Source organism: Sphaerodactylus townsendi, linkage group LG02 (genome assembly GCF_021028975.2).
Source record: "Sphaerodactylus townsendi isolate TG3544 linkage group LG02, MPM_Stown_v2.3, whole genome shotgun sequence".
Taxonomy (NCBI): Eukaryota; Metazoa; Chordata; class Lepidosauria; order Squamata; family Sphaerodactylidae; genus Sphaerodactylus; species Sphaerodactylus townsendi.
Genome location: NC_059426.1, coordinates 36,962,551 through 36,987,073, shown reverse-complemented (window position 1 = coordinate 36,987,073; position 24,523 = coordinate 36,962,551). Strand labels below are relative to the sequence as shown.

Genomic DNA, 24,523 nt, shown 5'->3' with positions numbered 1-24,523 from the left:
TCACACCAGGCAGGCAAGTCACCATGGGAGTCATCAATGCAGCCTGTCACAAACCCAACTCTCTATATTCCTGCTGATCGAATCACCCACTACAAGGCGCCCCCCCCCTCCCCGCGGGGTATCCTCAGTGTGAGAGGATAGCTGATCACCAGTTAAAGGGAAGGGATCCCATCCTAGGGAGCATCTTCCTCCACCTCGGACTGGCACCCACTGTCACCCAGACTCTCATTCTCCATGACATCTGAAGAGATGTCTGCACTTGGGAGTGGGACCGGCTGCTAGGTCCCCTGAAAGCTTGTTTGTTGCCTCTCTGCCTCCTCTCAGCTTCTCAGGGTGCACACCTTTGGCTTCAAGAGCACCGCGTTCCTTGAGTGCCAGGAGCTCATTGCAGCGAGGGCACACCTGCGGCTCTGGCCTAGTGGCAGATAGTCATACATGTGACACTCAGTGCAAAACACTGGCAAGCCCCCATCCCCCTGCTGGCTTCCTGCCTTCATATCTGCTTTTGTTTAGATATTTAGATATTAAACTTTTAGTCAGTGCCCCTTGGAGCTATCTGTACCTACTATCCCTCAAGAAATGTCCTTATTAATTAATTAATTTATTTATTTTAAAAAAGAAAAAAGAAAGAAATTGCCGCTGGTTCCAGAGACTGAACTAAAGACTGAATGACTCACCTCAGGAGCCCCACCTTTAGCAGCCCAGGACAAAGAGTAACCTCTGTTAACCCCTGTTAAGCCCCACCTCCAGCAGTCTCCGCTCTTAGTAGCCTTAAGGAGAAAAAGAGATAACCCCTGCAAACTCCTGTTAAAAATACACTGTTTTAAAAGATGTGGCTTTGAGAAAAGCCCTCCAAAATGAACACCAGAGTCACTCTGTTCTTCCTGGCCCAGATGCCTTGTCCACTGCTGCTCCTTTCTGCTGGTTCCAGAGACTGAACTAAAGACTGAATGACTCACCTCAGGAGCCCCACCTTTAGCAGCCCAGGACAAAGAGTAACCTCTGTTAACCCCTGTTAAGCCCCACCTCCAGCAGTCTCAGCTCCTAGTAGCCTTAAGGAGAAAAAGAGATAACCCCTGCAAACCCCTGTTAAAAATACACTGTTTTAAAAGATGTGGCTTTGAGAAAAGCCCTCCAAAATGAACACCAGAGTCACTCTGTTCTTCCTGGCCCAGATGCCTTGTCCACTGCTGCTCCTCCTTCACATACACGCTACAGGGGTCAGTGCTATCAGTCACAGACCAGGAAAGGGATTTAGGCGTCTTAGTTGATAGTTCCATGGGAATGTCAACTCAATGCATGGCAGCTGTAAAAAAGGCAAACTCTATGCTGGGGATAATTAGGAAAGGAATTGAGAATAAAACTGCAAAGATTGTCATGCCCTTATATAAAGCAGTGGTGCGACCGCACTTGGAGTACTGTGTCCAGTTCTGGTAGCATCTCAAAAAGGATATTGAGGAGATAGAAAAAGTGCAGAGAAGGGCAACAAGGATGATTGAGGGACTGGAGCACCTTCCCTATGAGGAGGCTGCAGCGTTTGGGACTCTTTAGTTTGGAGAGGAGGCGGCTGAGGGGGGATATGATTGAAGTCTACAAAATTATGCATGGGGTAGAAAATGTTGACAGAGAGAGAAATTTTTCTCTCTTTCACAATACTAGAACCAGGGGGCATTCATTGAAAATGCTGGGGGGAAGAATTAGGACTAATAAAAGGAAACACTTCTTCACGCAACGTGTGATTGGTGTTTGGAATATGCTGCCACAGGAGGTGGTGATGGCCCACTAACCTGGATAGCTTTAAAAGGGGCTTGGACAGATTTATGGAGGAGAAGTCGATTTATGGCTACCAATCTTGATCCTCCTTGATCTGAGATTGCAAATGCCTTAACAGACCAGGTGATCGGGAGCAACAGCCACAGAAGGCCATTGCTTTCACATCCTACATGTGAGCTCCCAAAGGCACCTGGTGGGCCACTGCGAGTAGCAGAGAGCTGGACTAGATGGACTTTGGTCTGATCCAGCTGGCTTGTTCTTATGTTCTTACTTTCCTCACAATTGTTCTGATAAAGGCCCCTTCCGCACACGCAAAATAATGCATTTTCAAACCACTTTCACAACTGTTTGCAAGTGGATTTTGCTATTCTGCACAGCTTCAAAGAGCACTGAAAGCAGTTTGAAAGTGCATTATTCTGCATGTGCGGAATGAGCCAAAGTTTGCTGCGAAAAATTATTGCAAGATAAGGAGAATATTACTAAACTGGTAGCAAAATTCTGTTTATTCATTATGAAAAAGAAAAAATAATCTGAATATGGCATCCTGCTTAGCTATATACATATATATGGTTACTGCGGTTACTATATACATATATATGGTTACTGCGGGAGTACTGGTGAGAGATTTGCATTTGCTGCTTTGTTGCAGATGTTTCTGCTATATTGGAGAATTATATTTGGTCACTGACCATAAATAAAGACTTCACTTCACTGGTAAATATTAAAATCTTTAAACCCTGGATATGAATATGGTACAACAGAAATTAATGGGATAGACTGAGCTTTTGGGAAATGTTTTGATAAAATGCTGCCGGTACTTGCTGATGTGGGTGGTATAGAGAACATAAGAGCTTGTCTTTGTTTTTCTGTCAGGTCACTGTAGGGATGAGCCGCTGACCCAGCAGAACCGTAGGCAGAGTGCTTGGCATGCCGGTGCTTCTGACCTTCTGGTCGCACCCGCTCCCCGCTCCCCCACCCCCCCGGTGAGTCACAGGTCATGAACTACCTGGCTCACAGCCACCAGGTGTCCCAGACAAAGGGATAATGGGGCCCTTGCCCCCAGGTGTGGATTAGGCCCAGACACGGACGGTTCCTCCTGCACGTACCAGCCCGATGAGATCATGCATCGCCTGATGATCTCCCGGTCTCCCGTTCTCCCGACCTCCCATGCGATCCCCTTGCCCCCCCCCCAGAGAAACCCTAATAAAAGGTGCCAGGAACTAGCATCGGCAGAGTTGCCAGGATCACGGACTGGCCCCGCTGCTGGCTCTCTCCTGAATGATATCTCAGCGTCGTCTGCGTCTCCACGGTGACCCCTTGGGCCGGCTACATCTGGTGCGAAACCGAATCCTCGAACCTCCCACCCTGCTTACCGTCGCATGGAAAGGGCGGCGGTACCGACGTCAGCTGGATCGGCACATCCAGGGGACCCACTCCCGCAGGCCACGCCCGTCCGGCTGGATCGGCATCCAGGGACCCGAGTTCTAGGACACTCTCTCGTCCGGACGAAACAACGGTAAGTATGAGGGGCTTGCAAAGCAGGGCTTATGACAATGCACGCTAAGCGAATTAAGCTAAGCAGCGGCAGGGTCTCGATAAAGAGAGGAGCTGCGCAAATTGGTTGAGGAGATTGAAGCTCAATGTCCATGGTACTGAAAGGGGACATTGAATCTTAAAGTTGGGGAAAACATCGGGCGACTCTGCACAGAGAGCCTCAGCGCCCGATATCACACTGCTACTGACGTGGAGGCAATGCTTTGTATATGCGCCATCAGCCTGCAGGTCTATGGCTCTCTTGCCATAGTCGCCCTCCTTTCGACCCTTCAGCTTCAATTTCACCCCAGAACTTTCTATCAGCTAAATTGGGCGCCTGTCTCCTTCTGCCCCTTGCTTCCCGCTCCTTCAAATCCTCCGTGGCTGCGACGCCTTCTCCCTTAAGCCCAGCCTTCATTTTCTGAAGCCACCGCACCTCCGTCAGCCGCGTAATGGCTGGTTTCAGCACTAGCAGAGCGATAGCCACGATCTGCAAAAAAAAGGAAACCCTGACGGAAGACGATGCATTTATCCTCGCCATGTGCCCCGATCCATTACACTGATCATGAAGGGGAGAAGATGGCATGGATTAAGCAGTTGTCAGTACCGCCCTAGGTTAACATTCTCACTGAACTCCATAAAGCAATGCAGGACGTAGGAATCACCAGCCCCTATGTGAGAGGCATGTTGGAAGCGATGTGAGGGAATCACCCTAATGGTTCGGAGGACTGGAAACCACCTTTCACATGCTCTTAAACCCGCTGGTATGTGGTCTGGGGAAAGCGAGTACCGCCAGCAGTGCATAAGCAGAGGAGCAGCCTCTGGCGGCCTACACCGCCCGCAAGAAGCTTTCACGGCTCTTAGCTTTTCGCTAACCCCAATGATCAGATGAGTCTGCGAGAATGCCCTTACACTCGCCTCTGAATGCTATAAAGGCGTTTGTGAAGATCTCAATGCGGACAGCCAACCCAAAGTTTCTCTAGCATCCGACAAAAACCTCAAGAGCCCTATGCTGAGTTTGTGAACAGGCTCCAGGAGGCCCTCAGGAGGCAGGTTGACGAGGCTCAGGAGGCGAACTTTCCTTAAGCCTTGCCAGGAGAGCGCCTCAGCTGAGTGCGCCAAAGCAATCACAGGTCTGGAGTAGGAACCCCAAGCTGGCCGACCTGCTTAGGGCTTGCCAGGATATCCGGGTCTTTAAGCCCATCAAGCCAGCCTTCTAGCTGCGCCCTCTCCGCTTCACCATGAGGCGCCCCGAGGCTAATGTTTCAATTGCGGCAGGACAGGGACATTTCACGTAGGGGTGTAGACTGCCGGCAGGGGGCCTACAGCCGAACGGTGGGGTCTTCCCCAGAGGCGCAGGACCCCCCAGGGAGTCACAGGATCGGTGCTCCTAATGTCCGCTGGGAGGCCCGTGATCTGGGCACCTCCCAGCCCAGAACCAGAATCCTCCAAACCCTTCCTCCGGGCTCCCCCGCGAGATCTTCGCGCTCCAGCCTGGTATGGGGCCCCACCCCTCAGGAGCGTCCCGGAGTCAGCCGTCCGAGGCCTCTGCCACTAAACGGAACTGTCCTTGTTTCAGGGTTGTTGACTCCGCTTTGTCTGGGGCATGCACGCCCAGGTGTGGGCAAGCTGCCCTACAGGAACTGCTCAGCGGGATCAGCCGTGAGCGCTGATCCCCCAGGAGCCACCACGCCCGTCAGCTCAAGCGCAGAGCTCGCAGTGAGTAGCCCGCCGGGTGCAACTGCAGCTGGACAGCCTGATCAGTGGCCAGCAGAGGTTTGCCGATGCACCTGGGGAGGGGCGGGCCGCGTGACAGGACACCCACCGGCTTGCGGTTTGCGGCTCGAGGTTCGGGCAGCAGCCCACGTCCGCCTGCGCCCCTAAGGGAACCGAGATGGATACACCCCACTTCCCCGCTCTCCCCTCACATGGGACCACCGAGACCCCTGTTTGGAGCCAGAGCAATGGCCGCTGCCCAGGGAGAAGCTGGCTGCCATGCACCAGCTTCGTGGAAGAACAGCTAGCAGCAAACCACATTGAGGTAGCCCCACCTGCGTGGAACACGCCCTGTCTTTGTAATAAAAGAGTGGCCGATGGTGACTACTCAGGATCTCAGGAGCAGTAAATGCCTGCATCCAACCCATGGGCCCCTCTTCAGTGCAGTCCTACCCAACCTAATCTTATCCCCTCAGACTACCAGGTCACAGTGCGTTGATCCTGAAGGATTGTTTTTCTGTATCCCTCTTTCCCCTGAGACCGGGCCAGCCGCCTTCACTGTGCCGGTTCTCAACCATCAGCAACCCGGCCAGGTACCAATGGAAGGTCCTGCCCCAGGGGATGCTCCAACAGCCCCACCTTATGCCAATATTTTTTGTTCATCACGCCCTAGCTCCATTTACCCAGAAGCTCAAGTCTCTAATCATCCATTACATGGACAACATCTTGATCGCGGCGCCAACTATCCCCACAATGGGTGGCTGCTGGCCGACACTTTAAAGCGAAGTCGGGCCTGCATATCGCCTCCCTGAGAAGGTGCAGAGGGACGAGCCATTCTGTATCTGGGGCACAAGCTCCTTCATTCTTATTCGCCCCATCCTGCAGAGATGCAAATGCGGACGCTTCCGGCTCCTTCAGCTACAGCAACTTCTTGGAACCCTTAATTGGGCCGCCCTTTTAGCCTCTCCACCACCCCTCTGCTTAGCCTATTACGGCGCTTACTCCCGCACTCGCTAAGAACTGGGACAAAATCCAACTCTCCCAGAAGCACAAAGACGCCTTTCAAGCAATAAAGGCAGTTCTGGCTCGCCCGATGGGTGGATCGAGTCCCCTCAAGGATCAGCCCCTCTCCCTCTTTCTTTTAAATATCCCCCTTCCAACCGGTTTTGGGATATGCCAAACCACCCACAGAACTTTCCTAGTGGAGTGGCTCTACCTGCCTCATGTACCACGCCAAAACCTTTTCCACCCCAGGCCAACTTTATGCTGACCTTTTATCAACCAAAGAAGTGTCAACGCGACCATGGTAATGGTCGGGTGGGACGAGAAAGATCATCATACCCTTCAACAGATCAGAGTTCCAACATCTTTTGGAGATGCCTCCTTGCCCCTCAGCTGGCCTTAGGGTTTTGGGTGGGAAGTCCTCGCTCCACCTCCCCAGACCCTCGCTTCACTCTCCTGCACTCTCTTGTCCCCATCCGCCCCTGGCAGCTTTTACACCGCTCCAGAAGATAATCGCTTCGCCAATGGCAGTAAATGCATCGGCCATCGCCTTTCAACAAAATGGGCAGTGGCAAACCGCCATACACGCCACCCCAAGCCTCAGCCCAGCGGAGCGGCTTCGCCTTGACCATCCTAGCCTTCCAAACCTTTCCCTCAACCTTTCAATCTCTTGGTCGACTCACAATATGTAGCGCGCGTAATTACTCATCTGCCTGGGGCTTACGTCGCTCCCCGAATCAACTCAAACCTCATGAGTCTCTTCCTAACGTTGCAGAATCTGCTGTCACACAGAACCTCGGTACTTTGCTTAGGCCATGGCGCAGCCACACGCCACTCCCGGCCCCCCTCAGCGAGGAAACCTCTTGCGCGGATGACGCTACCCACGTCTCTATCTCTTTCTCGATCCCTTTCAGTCACATGACTTCTTCCACCAAGAGGCAGCTCTCGCCGGTCCTGCCGCATTCCCCTCAATCAAGCACAATCGATGCGTGAGATCTTGTGCGCCCAGTGTTCCTTCGCCCCTCCTCCAGATCCCGGAGTAAACCCAAGAGGAGCCTGGCGAATGATTTATGGCAAATGGGCGAACCCTGGTCCCTGCCCTAGCCCCTGGGAAACACCTGCTGCGAAACTGTAGATACATACTCAGGGTACGTTTGGGCCACACCACTCCGTGGCGAAACTACCAATCACGTCATCCAACACCTCTTCACATGTATCACCGTCATGGGCCGCCCCCGCCACCTAAAGACCGATAACGCACCCGCATACTCCTCCGCGGCCATGCTCCAATTCTGCACCAACTGGGGAATCGTGCTAACACACGGGATCCCTTACAATAGCACAGGCCAAGCAATCGTTGAAAGAGCCAATCGCAACTTTAAGGAAATTCTAGCCAAACAAACTAAAGAAAGGGGAGCAGGTGCCCCCCCCCATTTAGGTCGCATCCAGCAGGCCGTATCAAAAGTGCTCTTCACCATCAACCACATTTTAAACCTGCTTACCCTCCGGGCAACAGATCACCCCGTCAGAAGGAACACTTCAGGCAGTCAGAACCTCTCCCCCCGCGCCCGAGTCTACTACCGCCAGCTCCCGGGCCCCAGGCCTGGCGGGCCCGCCCCCTTATAACCTGGGGAAGGGGTATGCCAGTTCTTCTCCCTACAGGTCCCCTATGGATCCCAGCCATATGTTCGGCCCAGCCCGAGAGGACACCAGAAGCCGAGACAGGCCCCACCCGGGGCAGGGCGATCCCCTGGAGAACCCCACCCCGCGGGCCTCAGCCCGGACCCACCAGCCACCAGAATAGCCCGAAGGCCGGATGACCCGGGGAGACGTCAGAGCAACAACCAGCCTAACTCGGAAGCTGCCACAACAGCAGAGCTGTCTCGAGCCACCCAAAACCCTCCAAGTTGCCATCTTTGCGGTTATTGCTGCGAATTCCGCAGCCATCGGCGTCTATTTGCACGGCTGCGCCCCCCACCGGCGACGATCGGTCGCCCCCTGCAGGATCTTAACCCTTGGAACTCACCACTACCTCCAGTCACTTGATCGTCATGGGAGCGTACCTCCTCCCGCAGCCTCACTTGCAGGAGTCATCGAACTTGTGATACCTCCTAGCTTACGTACCACTTAGCAATGTCTATGAGTTCTACCATATCCATTGAGTATATTACTTGTTGTTGTTGCATCCCCACCTATCTGTCTGCCGGAACCCTCTGCTGCCACCTCACCATCGTTTTGCCTCAGGCTCCACTCCGGGAGCCCAAGCGCCGCCGCCGTTCCGCCCTCTCTTTTGACCCCTCCTGCCGGAGCAACGCGGTCGCCCTCTCCAAGGCGGAGTTCGTCCCCCTCGCAATTCCCCTAGTGAGAGTTCCTGGACTTGCTTCCTACAACGCTAAGACTACTGGCCAGCTGGCCTGTGCCCTTGCGAAGTCCATCAATCCCACCTCCACCGCTCCGGATGCCCTGGCCTCCGAGCAGGAACTTCACCAAGCGACTTTAGATAATCGTGCTGCTATTGATTATTTGCTGGTGTTGCATCGCCAAGGTGGTGGGAATGTACATAATATGTGTTGTTTTATCTCTCTGATAATTCCCATTTAATTCATATGAAAGTGCATGAGGCATGGGCGTAATCTGAAATATGATGTATTGCTCCCACCTGGGCCTTTGGAGTTGGCTGCCGGCAGGATGAGATTACATTATTGTACAGTTCTGCATTGGGTTGATTGTGCGCTGACCGGGATCCTGCCTTATTGCGGCTGTAATTTTCTATTGCCTGTAGCGTGTAAGAAACCCTTTGACTTCACCGCGGCAGGTTCACTATGTTTTCAAGCAGCTTCGACCAGCTTGGGCAGAGTGCTGAGGTGGCGTCCCCTTGTGTCATCCCAACCAGTGCGGCTTCCTTCCTAAAACGTAAAAGGAGGAGATGTAGGGATGAGCCGCTGACCCAGCGAGGCAGAGTGCTGGCATGCCCGGTAACTTCACGACCTTCTGGTCGCACTCCGCTCCCCATCCCCACCCGGTGGAGTCACAGGTCATGAACTACCTGGCTCACAGCCACCAGGTGTCCCAGACAAAGGGATAATGGGGCCCTTGCCCCCAGGTGTGGATTAGGCCCAGACACGGACGCTTCCTCCTGCACGTACCAGCCCAATGAGATCATGCATCACCTGATGATCTCCCGGTCTCCCGTTCTCCCGCTCTCCCGCCGATCCCCCCTTTGCCCGCCCCCAGAGAAACCCTAATAAAAGGTGCCAGGAACTAGCACGCGGCAGAGTTGCCAGGATCACGGACCCCGCGCTCCCGCTGCTGGCTCTCTCCACCAGATGATATCTCCGCGTCTCGTCTCGTCCTTACGGTGACCCCGCGGGCACGACTACAGTCACAACCGTCTTAAAAGGGGTTGTCAAGGCAAGAGACATCCATCGGTTGTTTGTCATTGTCTGTCTCTGTGTCAGGAGACCCTGGACTTCCTTGGTGGTCCTCCATCCAAGCACTATCCAGAGATGACTCTGCTTAGTTTCCAAGATCTGATGAGAACAGGCTAGCACAGGCTATCCAGATCTGGGTAGAGCTTGTACAATAACTGTTAATACTGGGAAGAAAATTTAGTTCTTTGGTTCTAGCAATATGTGCCCCGACCTGGCTAGCCCGCTCTTGTCAGATCGTGGAAGTAAAGAAGCCTGGCCTTGGTCAGTATTTGGATAGGAAACTACCAAAAAATACCAGAGCTGCTATGCAGAGTCAGCCAATGGCAAAGCCACTACTGAATGTTACCTGCCTTGGAAACTCTACAGTCAGTAGTTCTCAACCTTCCTAATGCTGCGACCCTTTAATACAGTTCCTCATGTTGTGGTGACCCCCAACCCTAACACTTATCCATTTTACAGATGGAGAATGCTGATGCAGAGAGTCTTAGGCGACCCCTGTGAAAGGGTCGTTCGGCCCCCAAAGGGGTCGCAACCCACAGGTCGAGAACCACTGCTCTACAGGGTTGCCATAAGTCGGCTGAAATTTAACAAGAAGAAAAAGAAAAGGAATATGTGGATAATGGTGTCTAATATATCAACGTTAGGATACATTTGAAAAATAAAGAAGGAACAATAGAAGAACAGTTTTGGTTACTAAAGGAGGAAGGCATTCTGTAAGTTGAAAGATAAAATTGAGCAAGAAACAAAACCGGGGATATTAGACTGCTGGGTCTTACAGTAGCGAAAGTTATTATATAAAATCAAGGTACAGAAGAAATATATAAATATGAAGATTTTATTGCAAACACGTAGCCTAAACAGGAAGATATCTGACAATCACCAGTTTGCTTGATTCATGTTCTCTCTCATACATGATGCTCCTGTTCCTTCACTCTGCTGTCTTGCTTTATTATCTTTTTTTTGTGAATGGAGATATGAACAGTTGTTTGTATGTGTTAAAAAGTGTCAAAAAGCTAATATTTTTAGCAGGGAAGAACATTCTGAGCCCCCTTCTGCACATGCAGAATAATGCACTTTCAATCTGGATTTTACTGTGCGGAATAACAAAATCTACTTGCAAACAATTATGAAAGTGGATTGAAAGTCCATTATTCTGCACATGCGGAAGGGGCCTTAGAGGAGTTAAATGTGCACAGGCTATATTGAAAGGAAGGGGAGCTTTGGAATTAAATAGGAATTTAAAAGTTATGCACACGGTAACATTAGTTTTTAAGCTACACTGCTTCACAGACATTTAGTAAAACTGTTAAATGTGATTTGGGGTAGCTTCTCATAATAATAGTTTTTAATAGAAAAAAAATATGTGAAACAAATAGTGTTAATTGCCTTTTTACAGGATGCTATGGGATATTATCAAAAGCTTCCTTGAAACTGTCTAAAATAGGAAGATAACTGGGGTGTTATACAGGTATTGAAAGTATCACCCTAGCTGCTGCTGTTTTGCATACAAAGATACCAGGTGGGGGAAAAAAAGATGTTTGTGCACTTACACAGTCACTCAGGACATATCCCCCAGAGTCATGCTCTCTAGCAATTTTCAGGAAGAAAACAACTGTGCTTTGTTGAAAAGCATTCAGCCAAAATGCACTATGCAAGGTCCATTTAATTGACAAAAATGTCACCCACCGCAAAAACTGTTTGAAACACTCCAGTGAATAAACCCATCACCCACTGAGTCCCCATAGATAGCTCTGTGTGGAATATAAGCGAGGTCACCTTTCCAACTATTAGCTAGACTGAAATGCAAAAGGCACAGAAATTACTGGACCTAGAGGCTTGAGAAAGAACGAGAATGGGATGGCAGCTTTCACCTGCAACCCCCCCCCCCCCCGGCTAAATGCATTTACAAACTTGAAGTAGTGCTGCCTCATTAAGCATGCAACCATTGGGTTAGATTTATTTTTGATTTATTGTTGTCAGCCTATCAGATATTTCTATTTTGGAACAAGGCAACAACACTGACTTAATAGACATAGCATGATGGTACGCTTTTGTTGAAGCAATAAATGAAGTCCCTTTGAAAAAAGTTTTTAAAATTAGCTTATCGATTACACAATTTTATCCTTCACAGAGTGTACAGGAAAAGACTTCTATTAATACTAAATGAAGGAAAATGCAAATGTTGCAAAAAAAAAAAAGCCTCTAAAGCCTCTTGTGGTTGGCAATGCACTCGTAAAAGCACACCCGACAAAGGCAGAGAACAGCACCATCAAATTCAATTTAACCTCTGTGGTATTTCCTCTGTTATAGAAGAAGCTGTCTCTCTATTTCCGGAATCCCAAACCTATTTGAGCCTGCAAGCACCTTTGGAGTTCTGACATAGCATGATGGGCAAAGCCACAATACGGCTGCCAAAAATAGAGGTTGCAGGAGGCGAAGCAACTGCTTACCTTCAGTCACATGGTGGCAATCCTTATCCTGAGGGGGCAGCTAGCAAGCCTTTATTGGCATAGACAACAGTACAACAATAATAAAAAACGGATTAAAAGGCATATACAATACAGGAAATAAATGTTAGGTCGAAGGAAATCTACTGGCATTTAGTAATTACCAGGAGAAAGTCTGCCACTATCATACAGAGAGAAGGATCAGGATTGTCCAACAAGTAGTGTAATCTAATTAAATTGGGGAGATGGGGTAAATGTAAAGGAGTAAGATTCACATACTTGGATCTGATTTCCTTGAATCTGAGACAGTGTAGTAATTGGTGGGTCAGAGATTCAACCAAGCCATTGTTACATGGGCACAATCTTTTAGCCTTTTCTTGCTTATTAAATCTGCCATGTAACAAGGCAGAAGGCATAACATTAAACCTGGCAAGCATTATGGCTCTCCGTTGAGCAGGGTTTATTAAGCAATACAGGTAGTGTGCCAAGTGGCCCCGTTCAAATGGGAGAGAAAAATACAGGGATGAGGTGGCAGCTGTTTTTTTTAAAGTCTGCACAGCCAATCAATTCTAGATTGGTCAATCAGAAGCACTGCCAGGCAGAAGCCCCATTTAGCTCCACCCACTTTCTAAAGACACTTGGGGACCTCCATCTAATTCTTTTTTGTCTGTCCAAAGACATCATCACAAGAACCCTGTAAAGTAGGTTTGGCCGAGAGACACCGATTGGCCCAAGGTCATCCAATAGGTTTTATTTATTCATTTACAATATTCATGCTCTATCTCCACTCCAAGTGGCTAACAAGACAGCAGAATCTGCAGGACAGAGGCAACACAAGTGTCCAACAAGTTAATACCAGTAAAGCATTAAAAGAGAGTTAAGCCAGTATACAACAGTGCTAATGGAGATTAAACAGTTTGGTGGTAGAAAGGGCTGTCAAGTCTCAACAAACTTATGGCAACGCCACAGAGTGTCAAGGCCTGAGATTAACAGAAGTAGTTTCCTAGTTAAAACAACAATACTCCTTTTATTGAATCAAGCAATTTGTCACTGCCAACCCAGGAGTCACAGCAATTGCTCCAGTGGAAGTAACTGAGTGGTCACTATGCCGAAACTATCAACAAAGTCAAGGATACAGACAGACTGAATACATGAAGCTGCCTTATTGGGCAGTAGCTCTCCAGGATCCCAGGCAGAGGTATTTCACCTTCTCTGCTACTTGATCCTGCGAGCACCAGGTGAAGGCACATCACAACATTTACTAGACATGGGGTGAAGGCACATCACAACATTTACTAGACTGACTTTGCTTATGGGGTGGTTAGCCATTGCCTTCCCCAGTCGGTTACATTTTGTCCCTAGCAAGCTGGTTACCCATTTTATTAACCCCAGAATGACTGAGCTAGCTACCTGAAACCAACTTCTATAGGACTGAACTGAGGTTGTGAACAGAGCTTGGACTGCAGAATGGCAACTTACCACTCTGCAGGTTTTTGTGCATGTAATGCTTCCTGTGTGTGTATGGGGGGGTGTATGTGGGGTGTGTGTGTGTTAGACTATAAATGTCATGTCAATTTCAATATCTAAATGATAAACCCAGAGCATTTTAATGTTTTTTAAGAAGGGCTGAAATGTTTTTTAAAAAAGGAAACCCTTTGGATCTCTCTGGAAAGCTGGCCTGGAGTGTGGGCAGAGGAAGGTGGGATGAGCAAGAAACCCAAAGAAAGCGCAACACATTCTGATTCCCTCCACTTTGCACTTTACCAGGTTTTGGAAACCACTGAGATTCTCCAATCTGAGAGCACAATGAGTTTTGAAGAGGGGAAAAATTGTGCATAACTGATAATCTAACCCGAAGGGTCTGAATGCTCAATACAAAGGGGACCACAAGTATATAAATCACATGTGTCAAACTCGCGGCCCTCCAGATGTTATGGACTACAGTTCCCATCATGCTGGCAGGGGATGATGAGAACTGTGGTCCATAACAACTGGAGGGCCGCGTGTTTGACGCCTATGATATAAATGATCTGTAACTCTTCACATATAAAACAGATTCTCTACTACTGGGCCATCTCCCCTTCCCACTGTATACTGGCTTTTTAAATAAAAAGATTTGTTTTTTAAAAACAAAATCCTTCATCAACTATTCCCATTTAAAGATAGCACTCACAGCATGGACAGATCAGCTGGTATTTTGTGCCTTTTTTTTTTTTGCTTGTGCTATTTTAATCAGTTTTCAAAGTGACAAGATGAATGCCAACAAGGACAGTCCCAAAGGATATGCGTTCTGATCTTTGCTATTTAGCCTCATCTGATGTCAGGTGTGAACAATAAAAGTAATCAAGTTTATGAACGAAGCTCTAGGCAGGCAGGAAAAGGACTTTTATGAACAGCCTGCGCTCACAGCAAAAAAGCTGATTGAAAATGGTAGCTTAGTTGTGCACAGAAAATCCATACATTCACTTTTAGAGAGACCAGTACGAAGTATTCCACCTAGAAAGTGCAGAGATGGAGCAGAATTGGGGAGGTCACATTTGAGAGATGTGGAAAGGAAGAAATTATTATTTCACTCTGAGGACACTAGAAGACAGCATAAGACAATGACATGTATTGATTGGCAGCGATTCAGATAAGCAGAGAAATTAGAGGTTGTTTATTATAAAGTACCAATTATACTATACAGTCTAATGCTTAATTAGTCCAGTGTTGTGGTCTACTGATTTCATAATGGTTCAGCAAAAAAAAAAAAAAAAAAGTATTCATCGCCTGGTAAACAGAACATCACTTGATAGCCTTATAGCACCTTTTGTTTCGCACTGTTTAGAATGTACACTTTCAGCAACAGCTTCTGCTTTCTGTTTTGCTCAAGCATAGCTTGCAATCAAGTCTCATTCATTTTCTCTCCCAACCCCTAAGCTCTTAAAAGGAAGGGAATCAGCCTTTGTGACTGTGCGTAAATGACTATTCTTCGCTAAGAAGAATGGTGACCTCCAACCCTAACATTTATCCATTTTACAGATGGAGAACACTGATGCAGAGAGTCTTGAAGCTGCACTTCCTGTGAAAGGGTCATTCGACCCCCAAAGGGGTCCCGACCCCCAGGTTTAGAACCACTGCTCTATTGGATCAGACCAGTGGTCCACTCGGTTCAGAATCCTGTTTCACACATATGTCTACTAGTTTCCCTGGCGGACCAACAAATAGGGAGCAGGGGCCCACATGTTGCCTACTAGCACTAGTAATCTGAGGTTTACTGCCTGTGAATGTGAAGGTGCCCCTGAGTCATCATGGCTAGTAGCCATGGGTGGATCTATATCCTTCAGGAATCTAATTTCCTTTTAGAGATATCTAAACAAAAAGTAAATGCTCTGCTCCTGAGCCATGCCAACACTCCAACTGCCCCCTGGATGGCTGTATATGTACTGAGACAGGAGAGGCATTTAAAACTTAAATCTGGGATGCTTGGGAACCAACGCCTAAACCATTAACAGTGTCCCGGCTTGAGCTGCCAGGCAGAGATATCTGGTTACAGCAGGGAGCTGCGTCCAGTCCAAGAGTCAGGTTTCAGCGTCAGAAGCCCAGTCAGAAGTCCGATCCGAGGAGTCCAGAATGCACACAGAATCCACCAAGTCAGAGTGAGCTGCGTTTGCAGCAAAGTCACCAACGCCTTTGTTGCATCCAGGCCGGGATATTCTGTGAATCTGCTTGTTATAGGCTCTCCCCACATGTTAGGCTTCATCCTGTGAAGACTCTGCTTCCCACTGCTGCAGAAGGTGCCCTCTCTGAGCTAGCAGGCGCGGGGTTCTTCGCTTAACACGCAACAATTCCCTCTGTCTCTGCCTTTGCTGACATGTGGGCTCAGGTGAGCTAGGTGCTTGAGTCTCTGCAGCTGAATGCCCGGCCTGCTTCTGCAGGCACTTCTGGCTCTGAGTTTTGACCTGGCTGTTGTTCACCCTGTAAAGCCTGCAGGGGCTCTGGCTGCTCCAAACCCAGCCCTTGTTGGTTCCCAACCTGGTCTGGGCTTACTGGGCTCTGCTCACCCCCTGAAGACTCATCATTCTCCAGGGGATGGCCCATGACAAACAGCAGCACAGGTAAAGAAAAGAGGAAAAGCAAAAACATCCTAATAGCATGCTTCTGTTATCTATTTTTGCAACCAAAGGGAGCCACCCAAAACTCACTGGGAAATACCCAGTCATTGGACTCCTTTTAACATGAAAATTTTCAGTCTGTGACTGTGTTTTATAGACAGAGGCAAGTTTTCTGCAAATATAAGAACCATGTCTGGCAAACAGTTTTATCTGCGTGTGAGATCTGCAAGGTAGAACTTCACACCCTTGGATGGATGTGTACTCAGAGATACAGCATCATAACTCATCTCTGAAGGAGTTATTTGGGACTACGTGTTCATGAGCTCTAAACATGTTTTCCCCCTTTTTTCCTTTGTTTCTCTATCCACCCCTGACCCCTCCCTTTCTACACCACACCAAACATTCAAAGTCACTTTAAGCTAGAAAGCAGTTATCCATTCTCTCTCTCTCTGAGCAGGATGTGGGTTCTAGTTATACCACAGGATACGCGTGGAGTCCACAATTACAACAGGGAAGAAATGTAAACTTCCTTTTACTGTAAGGTCGAAAGACTGAGAGAAGGGCATTTACAGATCTTAAAAGTCCTGCAAGTTGTTCCCCACCTCCTGGCAACAAGGTGCTGTAAGTGAGAGGCTCAAAGTACACACCTGTGTCATGTCCATCTTGGCAAGTTTTGATTGAGCAATTTTGTAGCTGAATATTTGTGGGCACATTGTTTGGTAGTGGAATGTGCCATCAAACCACAGTAGACTTATGGTGACCCTGAAGGATTTTCAAGACAAACAGAAAAACAGAGGCTCCTCGGCATTGCCTAGCTCTGATAGCAACCCTGGACTTTCTTCATGAGCTCCCATCCAAATATTGACCAAGAATAACCCCACTTAGCTCCCCAGATCTGACGAGACCAGGTTAGCCGGGCCCATCCAGGTCAGGGAGGCACATTATTTAGTACTATTTATTCCCCACCGCTTTTTAAATTGTTTTTAATATGTTTTTAATTGTTTTATTGTTTTGTAGAACTGTCAAGCGCCATCTAGATTGTTGTATCATTTGTATTCTTATAGGTTTTTAATTTTTCATAGTTTTGATTGTTTTCTAGAATTGTCACGCACTATCTGGACTGTTGTATCGTTTGTATTTTTTAGGTTTTGTTGATGTAATTTTGGGGTTTAATTATTTTATGATGTTACCAGTGGTGGGATCCAAAAATTTTAGTAACAGGTTCCCATGGTGGTGGGATTCAAACTGTGGTGTAATGCCATTGGGGCTGGGCGGGGCACGATGGGGGCGTGGCCAGGCATTCTGGGGGCGGGGCATTCCTGGGCGGGGCTGTGGCAAGGACGCAGCTGCTGTGCCGGTTCTTGGGCGGGAAACGAATGCACGCAGGCGCAGGCTGCCACGCAAGCCGGTGCACCTCCTGCTAGACTGCTTCAAGTTTTGCGCGCTACTGCTGAGAGGAGGGACTTCCCTCTGTGATACACCTCTGAAAATGCCACAGATGCAGGCGAAACGTTAGGAACAAGATCTACCAGACCACGGCCACACAGCCTGGAAAACCCGCCACACCCAGTTGAATCTGGCTGTGAAAGCTCTTTGACAATACAACAAAGTGGATGTTTGCCCACTATTCTAACTAAACAGCTGCCTCTCCATTCTCTATGGACCTAACCGAGGAGCAGCTTATCTCGTAAGTCTCTGCTGCAGAACCACATCAGGGAAGTGGAAGTTTAGAGCACGTTGGAGGTCCCAGTTTACCCAGGAATATCGCTTGACAACCCAGGCGAGTCTGATCTCTTCAGATACCAGAAGTTAAGCAGGTTGGGCCCCTGGTCAGTAGTTGGATGGTTAGACCATCAAAGAACACCAGTGTCATGATGCAGAGGCAGGCAAAGAGAGCTGCAACTCAATGACAAAACAAACAAGCAAAAACAACCCATGTTTACCCCTCCCTTTCTTGCTATCTGAGCAATCTTGGAAGTTTCCAATCTGATCTCTGGAGCAGCAGAGGTCAGCAGTAAACACCCTTAAAAGAAGCCAATCACCTTTCACCTAAATCTAGCCTCAGGCTGAAACGAAACAGGCTCAGCAGCTAGTTGCGAAGTGGAAATGCAACCGAAGGAGCACAAACTCTGCCAGGCCTTCTGCCCAGTTAGGCAAGAGTTTCGCTGTTGTTTTCTTAAGAGCAGAAGGAGGAAGGGTCAAGCTTACAATACAGTAAGCCTTTACTGGCATAATAATAATGGGGGGGGGGGGAGTGAATATAACAATAAGTATAATAATAAGAGCATAAAATAAACAACATAGAATACATTTTTAAAATACTAATGACTGTATTATTTCCAAAACAAAATCTGCAACCATCACACAGAAAGAGGGATCTGGATTATTTAATCAGGGAAATCAGTTTGGAATAAGGCAGTAAGGTTCACAAACTTAGATCTAATTCCCTTAAATCTACAACAATGCAATAATTGGTGGGCCAAGGATTCAACTTGTCCAGTATTGCAGGGACACAATCTGTTAAGACTTTTCTATATTGCTGAATCTGCCTAATGAAAAAGCAGAAGGCATAACATTAAACCTAGCAAGCATTAAGGCTCTCCTTTGAACAGGGTTAACTAAGCAGAGTAAATAATGGGCCATATGAAAGGATCAAGCTTGCTGCAGGACAGGGAGGGGCGATGCTTCATTTTGGCAGGCCTGGAGGAGATCCACGTTTGTTTTCCGCGTCCAGCTTGCCGGAGAGGACCAGTGGCCACCATGGAGCTGCTGGAATTCCCCCGCCTCCGCCCACGGACCGCGCGCCTGTCTTGGCACAATAAAGTGGGTGGGAACCCAAGAGCGACCCAGCCCTGAGCCACGCTGCTCCAGGCTTCCTCTTCGGCGCTTGCTCCAGATTTGCAACCGAAAAGGGGGTCCTTCACAGCCCCCACGGCCAGTAAGCTCTTCCAGGGCTGCGACCCGCTCCAGGGCACCTTCGCCACAAGGCGCGGCTTCTTTCCCCGGGGCAGGTAGCTGCTGCACCTCCGCTCCTTGCGGTGGAACTCTGCACATGCTCTCTCCACCCGGCGTTGCATTTCCTGATCCTCCAAGCCAAGTCGGGGCGCTACAAGCTGCTAAGTCGTGTTTTCCACTCTGCTCCGGGAGGCGTCGGAAAGGCACTCCCATCATGCTGCATGGCATGGGAAAGGGGCATCTGTTTGACACAGGGGACACCCACCGCTTGGTGGCACGCAGCCCCCGGGGGGCACTGGCGCCACCCTCGGAGAGGAGGGGGGTAGTTTCACTTTCTCACCAAGGGGAAATTCGCACTTTCTCTTCCTGGTGTGTTGCTTTTTTCCCTTCACGCCCTCAAACTCTTTTTCTGGACCTTGCCTGGCGCTACCCGCCTCCCCTGGAAGGAGTGATCTCCAGCCAAGACCTCCAGACCCCTTTTGTTCCACCATCCGCTCCTCCCTTTCCCCGACCCATACCCAGCGCAATCCCAAACACCAGCCCATAAGCGCAGCCTGCCCCTCTGCACAGCCCGTCCACTGACATGGGTCTGCCACCCCCAGCCCCCATCGCTGCTCGACACTCCGCTACCAGGGAGGGGGCGCCCGTTTGGGGACAGGTGTTACCTGGGGCAGCCCAGTGCGGGCAGCAGCACAAAGTGACGAGCAGAGGCACCCAGCAGGGGAGCAGGCAGCGCCGGGGGGCCCTTGGCATCCTCGGGCAGCAGACGGGCCGGCGTGCGGCGGCAATAGCAAGGGCAGGGGCGGCCGCCTGCTCCGAGAAATCCCCTCCGGCACTTCCCAGACTCTGTTAGGCTCCCCGCTGCCAGCTCCAGCGCCGACGACAGGCGAGCGCAGCCGATTGGTGGAAGCTCACGCCAATCCCGTTTTATTACCTTTTTGCCTGGCTCCAGTCTTGAAAGGCGGTCGCCAGGCGAGGAGCTGGTGCTGCTGGTTTCATATGGGGACGGAGTTCCCAGGATCTCCTCCTCCCTTTCGGGTCAGCTGCCATGGAGGAAGCTCATGGGAGAAGTTCACTCGCAGTGTTCAGAATAAAGCAGGAATCTGGGAGCAATCTAAATATCCAAGCATCAGTTTTCTGAGTCAGAGCTCATTTCATCAAAGGCACATTTTTGTTAGTCTTTTTTTTATGATAATTTTTTATTTATTTGCTATGGATGAATTAAACTGGGAAATCCTCTTATGCATATATGCTTTCTAAATTAAGTTTGCATAGGATTGCAACATATGCTACTCACAGTTCCTGCACTTCACTGTTCCTATTTTCCTCCCAGGCCCTATAAGGCATGGTGCTGGTATTGATCTCTAAAGTCCTATATGGTTCTGAAGGACCTCCTATTCCTGTAGGAGCCTGTCTGTCTACTCTGATCATATTTGGAGACCCTGTTTTGAGTGCCCCTAAGAAGGTGGTAGGACCTTCTCCATCATGGCACCAAAACTTTGGAACTCCCTCTCTTGGAAGGTTTGTCTCTAGCATTGCCTCCTGCCAGTGAAGACTTTTTTTTTTGTTTGGTTTGGCATTTGGTGTTCCTTTGCTCACTGTTATTGGCCCTCCTCCTTGGTTGTGTTATGTGTGTTTGTGCCAACATATGTTAATGAACAGTGTAATTACACTTTATTTTCAATGCTGTTACAACATATTGACATGTTTTAATATTTTAATGTTTACCACACTGGGGACCCTGGCTGGGTGCAAAGGTTTGCACCACTTCCGCAGAACCAGTTTTTAAAATGATGCTTGTGAACGACCAGTTGTTAAATTATTTGAACCCCACCATCAGAACCGGTTGTTAAATTAGTTAAATCCCACCACTGGTCACGTGGCCTGAGCACCTCCCCACAAGCCACAGAGGAAAGGTACCTATGTAGCAAACAGGACGTTTCCCCCCCCCCCTTTCCCTAGCAAGGGTCTGTCTAGCAGCAAAACTGCTGCCCAACACAACCATCTCTGTTCCAGGCTGCAAATCCCCTTCCCCTAAAAAAGAAAAAAGAGGACAGAAAAGGCAGAGGTCAGAGTCCCACCCACTCAAGACTAATGCCCTAACCAAGAAGAGAGAGGCAAAGCCATCAGGCATTAGGCACTTCACAGTAGTCCCTGCCCCTGATCTCACCCCCAGCCGCATGGTACGTAAAATTGCATAGCTACAGACACAGCTCAACAGAAAGGCTCTGGCCTACTGTGTGAACTATGGGGAACCCCCTGGCTCAGGTTTATGTTGAACAAGAGGGCTGTGACTAGATGCAGGGAACAAGGCTTGACCACCACTGGAAAGGGCTGTAATTGGTTCCAGTTGTAGTTAGTATCCTGTGCTGCACTGGGGATTGTAAGAAGAACGTGGGGGTGGGGGGAGAGGCGTTTTGCCTCTGTGGTTGCATGGGGGCCTATGGGCTATGCTGTATTTTTCACTGGCTTTACTTTTTGGCAGGGTGTGTGTCTAGGATGGTGTGTGTGTGTGTGTCTAGGGTAGTGTGGCTTAGTCAGCAGACTTACTCCTGCACACCCTCAGGCCTACCCTTTTCATGCTAGTTCAGAGGGTTATACTGGGGTACTCATTTGGGGGCGTCTGCTGTGTTGGCACCTGGTCATGGCACCACTGCTGCTGGGTGCTACAGCAGTGTACCTCTGAGATACATCGACATCAGAGGCGTAGCAAGGGGGAAAGCGCCTGGTACACTGCTGCGTCCTCTGCCCTGGAACGCTCCTGCCCTGCCCCGTAATGCCCCTGCCACGCCCCCACAGGAGCATGTACCCGGTGCATCACCCCCCCCCCCGCCCCCTTGGACCGACATAACAGCTAGTTAGCTCCCAGAATGCTTTCACTCTCCCTCCAGGATTGTTCTATATACATATTTAATGTATTGAATTAAATTATTCAATTGGATTGATTGATTTAATAGATAACACAATTGATTTCTTCTTGATCCATCATCATCATCATCATCATCACCATCATCACCATCATCATGACTGCCAGGATCAACGTTTGGAGGAGGGAACTGCAGATGTAATTTGTTGTAAACAATGGGATTGAAAATTCTTTGGAAATCGGATTAATGTAGTGTGTGGAAGAGGCCATTGTTTCATAAAGCTTACTAAAGCTGTCTGTCGTTGATGTAACAAACTGTATGGAATTGCACTTGAAAGGACAACATGTCTCAACCTATAAGCATTTTTAAAAGCTCCATAATTTTTAGAATATGTTGAGCAGTCTGTTGAATTTTTCTTTCCATCAACTCCCAATTAGTTTTGCAAGATGGAAAAGAAAAATCTAATCATGAAATCTGTGCCCTTAATGGAGCAAAGATCCTATTCTTCATGGAGCCCATAATAAAATACAAACCCGGAAATGGTCATTTGCAGTGATGTAAAATTAAATCAGAAGAGGCTTCGAAGCCAGCTATCTCTATGAGGAACAACATGATCATTTATTAATGTGAAAGTACTGTAAATAAACTAATGACAAAGAGAGCATACAAATACTTAAAAGAAGGAATGTAGTGGGATAATTTATGCATTTCAAAATAATACACAACATTGCGTTTGATAGCAAGATACAAAGATTCTGCAAACTGTTTTCTTCAAAACTTGTCAATTGCATAAGACTCGGACTGGGAGAAAAGGTCAGTAGCTTCAAACTACATTCTACACAGTTTATTACACCAACGACAAACATCTTTAACAAACTTGATGAAACAATGGCCTCTTCCGCACACTGCAGTAACCTGTCAGACCAGTCCCTGTTCAGACAATAATTCACTTGATGGGTTCAAGGATTTTATTGAAGGCATGTCAGGAACATAGAAAGAGAGTTCTGGCAAAAAGCAGGCCAGACTCTTGATAATATGAGCGTAAGATCCCCACTCCCACATGAAAAGCAAACAGTTCACAATGTCTGGCCTGGAGTCTCTTCCCAGTCACAAAACTCCAAGGCCACCGTCAGAAATGATAACACTGCACTCACTGCACCTGCAGAAGCGAAAGCAACCCCCCGCCCCAACAGCAAGCAATTTCCCCCCAACAGCCCCATCATGACATAACCCTATTTCCAAATAATTTTCAATCCAATTGTTTACAACAGAGTACATCTACACTCCCCTCCTCCAAACATTGTTTCCTGGTGGCCATTATTTTGTTATTTATTTGCTTTTTTAAAAAAACATGCGCTGCAGCAATGATTCCTAGCATCGCTGATTCAATGGTCCCCAAAAATGCAGGAGGCGGGGGGTAGGAAAAAGACAAGAAACTAGAAATTAAAAAATAAAGGGGTAAAGTAGAAAGGGAAGAGACAAAAATAAATAAATACATTGCTGAGCAAGTGTAACCCCCATGCTCAGAATGGGTTGACCCAGTAAGGGGTGAAGACTCAAAGCAGCAAGAGGCTGCAGCAGACCTCATGTAGTTGGAGGAGACAAGGCTACCAGACTCGGACCTTGGTTGTATAAGCCCTTAACACCTTGTTAAGGTAACTGCAATATTGTTGGGAACTACTGGGAAGGTAGTTGTTTATTTTTTGCTATGTTGTAAATGTTGGAGTTTATTGTTTCAGGGTTTCTTTTTATGTTTGTAATGGGTGAGAGTTCTCCTGGAAACCTTCACCATGTTGAATCCTGTTCACCAAGCCCTTGGAGTCTTCAGGAGCCAACCCACTTGCAAGAAGAAATGGACTTGGTATTACAAGACTGTAACTAGAAGGACTTGAAAATGCAACCTGAACAGGACCTTGAAGTGTGATGTTAAATGTTGATGTTATATGTTATATGTTAAGAAAGTAAACCATTTTGTTTTTAAAATTTGTTATTGCAAACTCATTCCAAGTTCTATACCTGTTCACAATCCCGTGTACAATGGAATGGACAAAAAATTTTAATCTACGTTATATTTATAAATGAAGTGTGATTTTAGAATGTAAAACTACTCATAGACGCCATGTACAACTCTTTTAAATTTAGTGATGGTCTATACTCACGCTTTTGTATCTTATGCCAATAAAGGTCTATTGTATTGTATTGTATTGTATCATTCCAAGTTCTGCCCCACAGAACCCACAAGCTGAGGTTACACAAGCACTAAAGGGGAGATTTGGTAAATGCATAGAGGGAGCATGGAAAACAGCATGCCGATTTGGTGGGAAAGAAATAATATTTCAGTATAATTGCACTGTGAAGGAAGGAAGCTGGTTCAGAAACATTTCAGCAAGAGACATCGGCCATTTCCATACAAGTCATTTACATTGTTTCTAGTCAACTAATAAAACATTTCCTCTGTGGAGTTTGTTAGTTCTTGGACCTTGAACCAACGAATAAACTCTGGATGCTTGATCAGAAGCGTTTATTGAAGGCATCAAGTCCCTAGCTAGAGGAAGCCAGTTCTAGAGGAACCTGGCTTTCCTAGGTTGCTATATATTTACTCAAACTCCCCTCCCGCTTTCCCAGCAAAAGTGTGAAAAGAGTTGTTTCGGAGACATAGGCTCATTCCGCACATGCAGAATAATGCACTTTCAAACTGCTTTCAG

At 48.0% G+C, this 24,523-nt stretch overlaps 1 protein-coding gene across 1 annotated transcript in view; it reads right to left on the bottom strand.

The window, feature by feature from the left end:
• LY75 (lymphocyte antigen 75) overlaps nucleotides 1-19,787 on the bottom strand; it is a 96,509-nt gene extending 76,722 nt beyond the window's left edge. The window contains exon 1 of the mRNA XM_048484484.1: nucleotides 19,617-19,787. Coding sequence (XP_048340441.1) covers nucleotides 19,617-19,704 — 88 coding nt within the window. The 5' untranslated portion in view covers nucleotides 19,705-19,787. The remainder of the gene's footprint in view (nucleotides 1-19,616) is intronic.
• Between the last annotated feature and the right edge of the window lie 4,736 nt (nucleotides 19,788-24,523).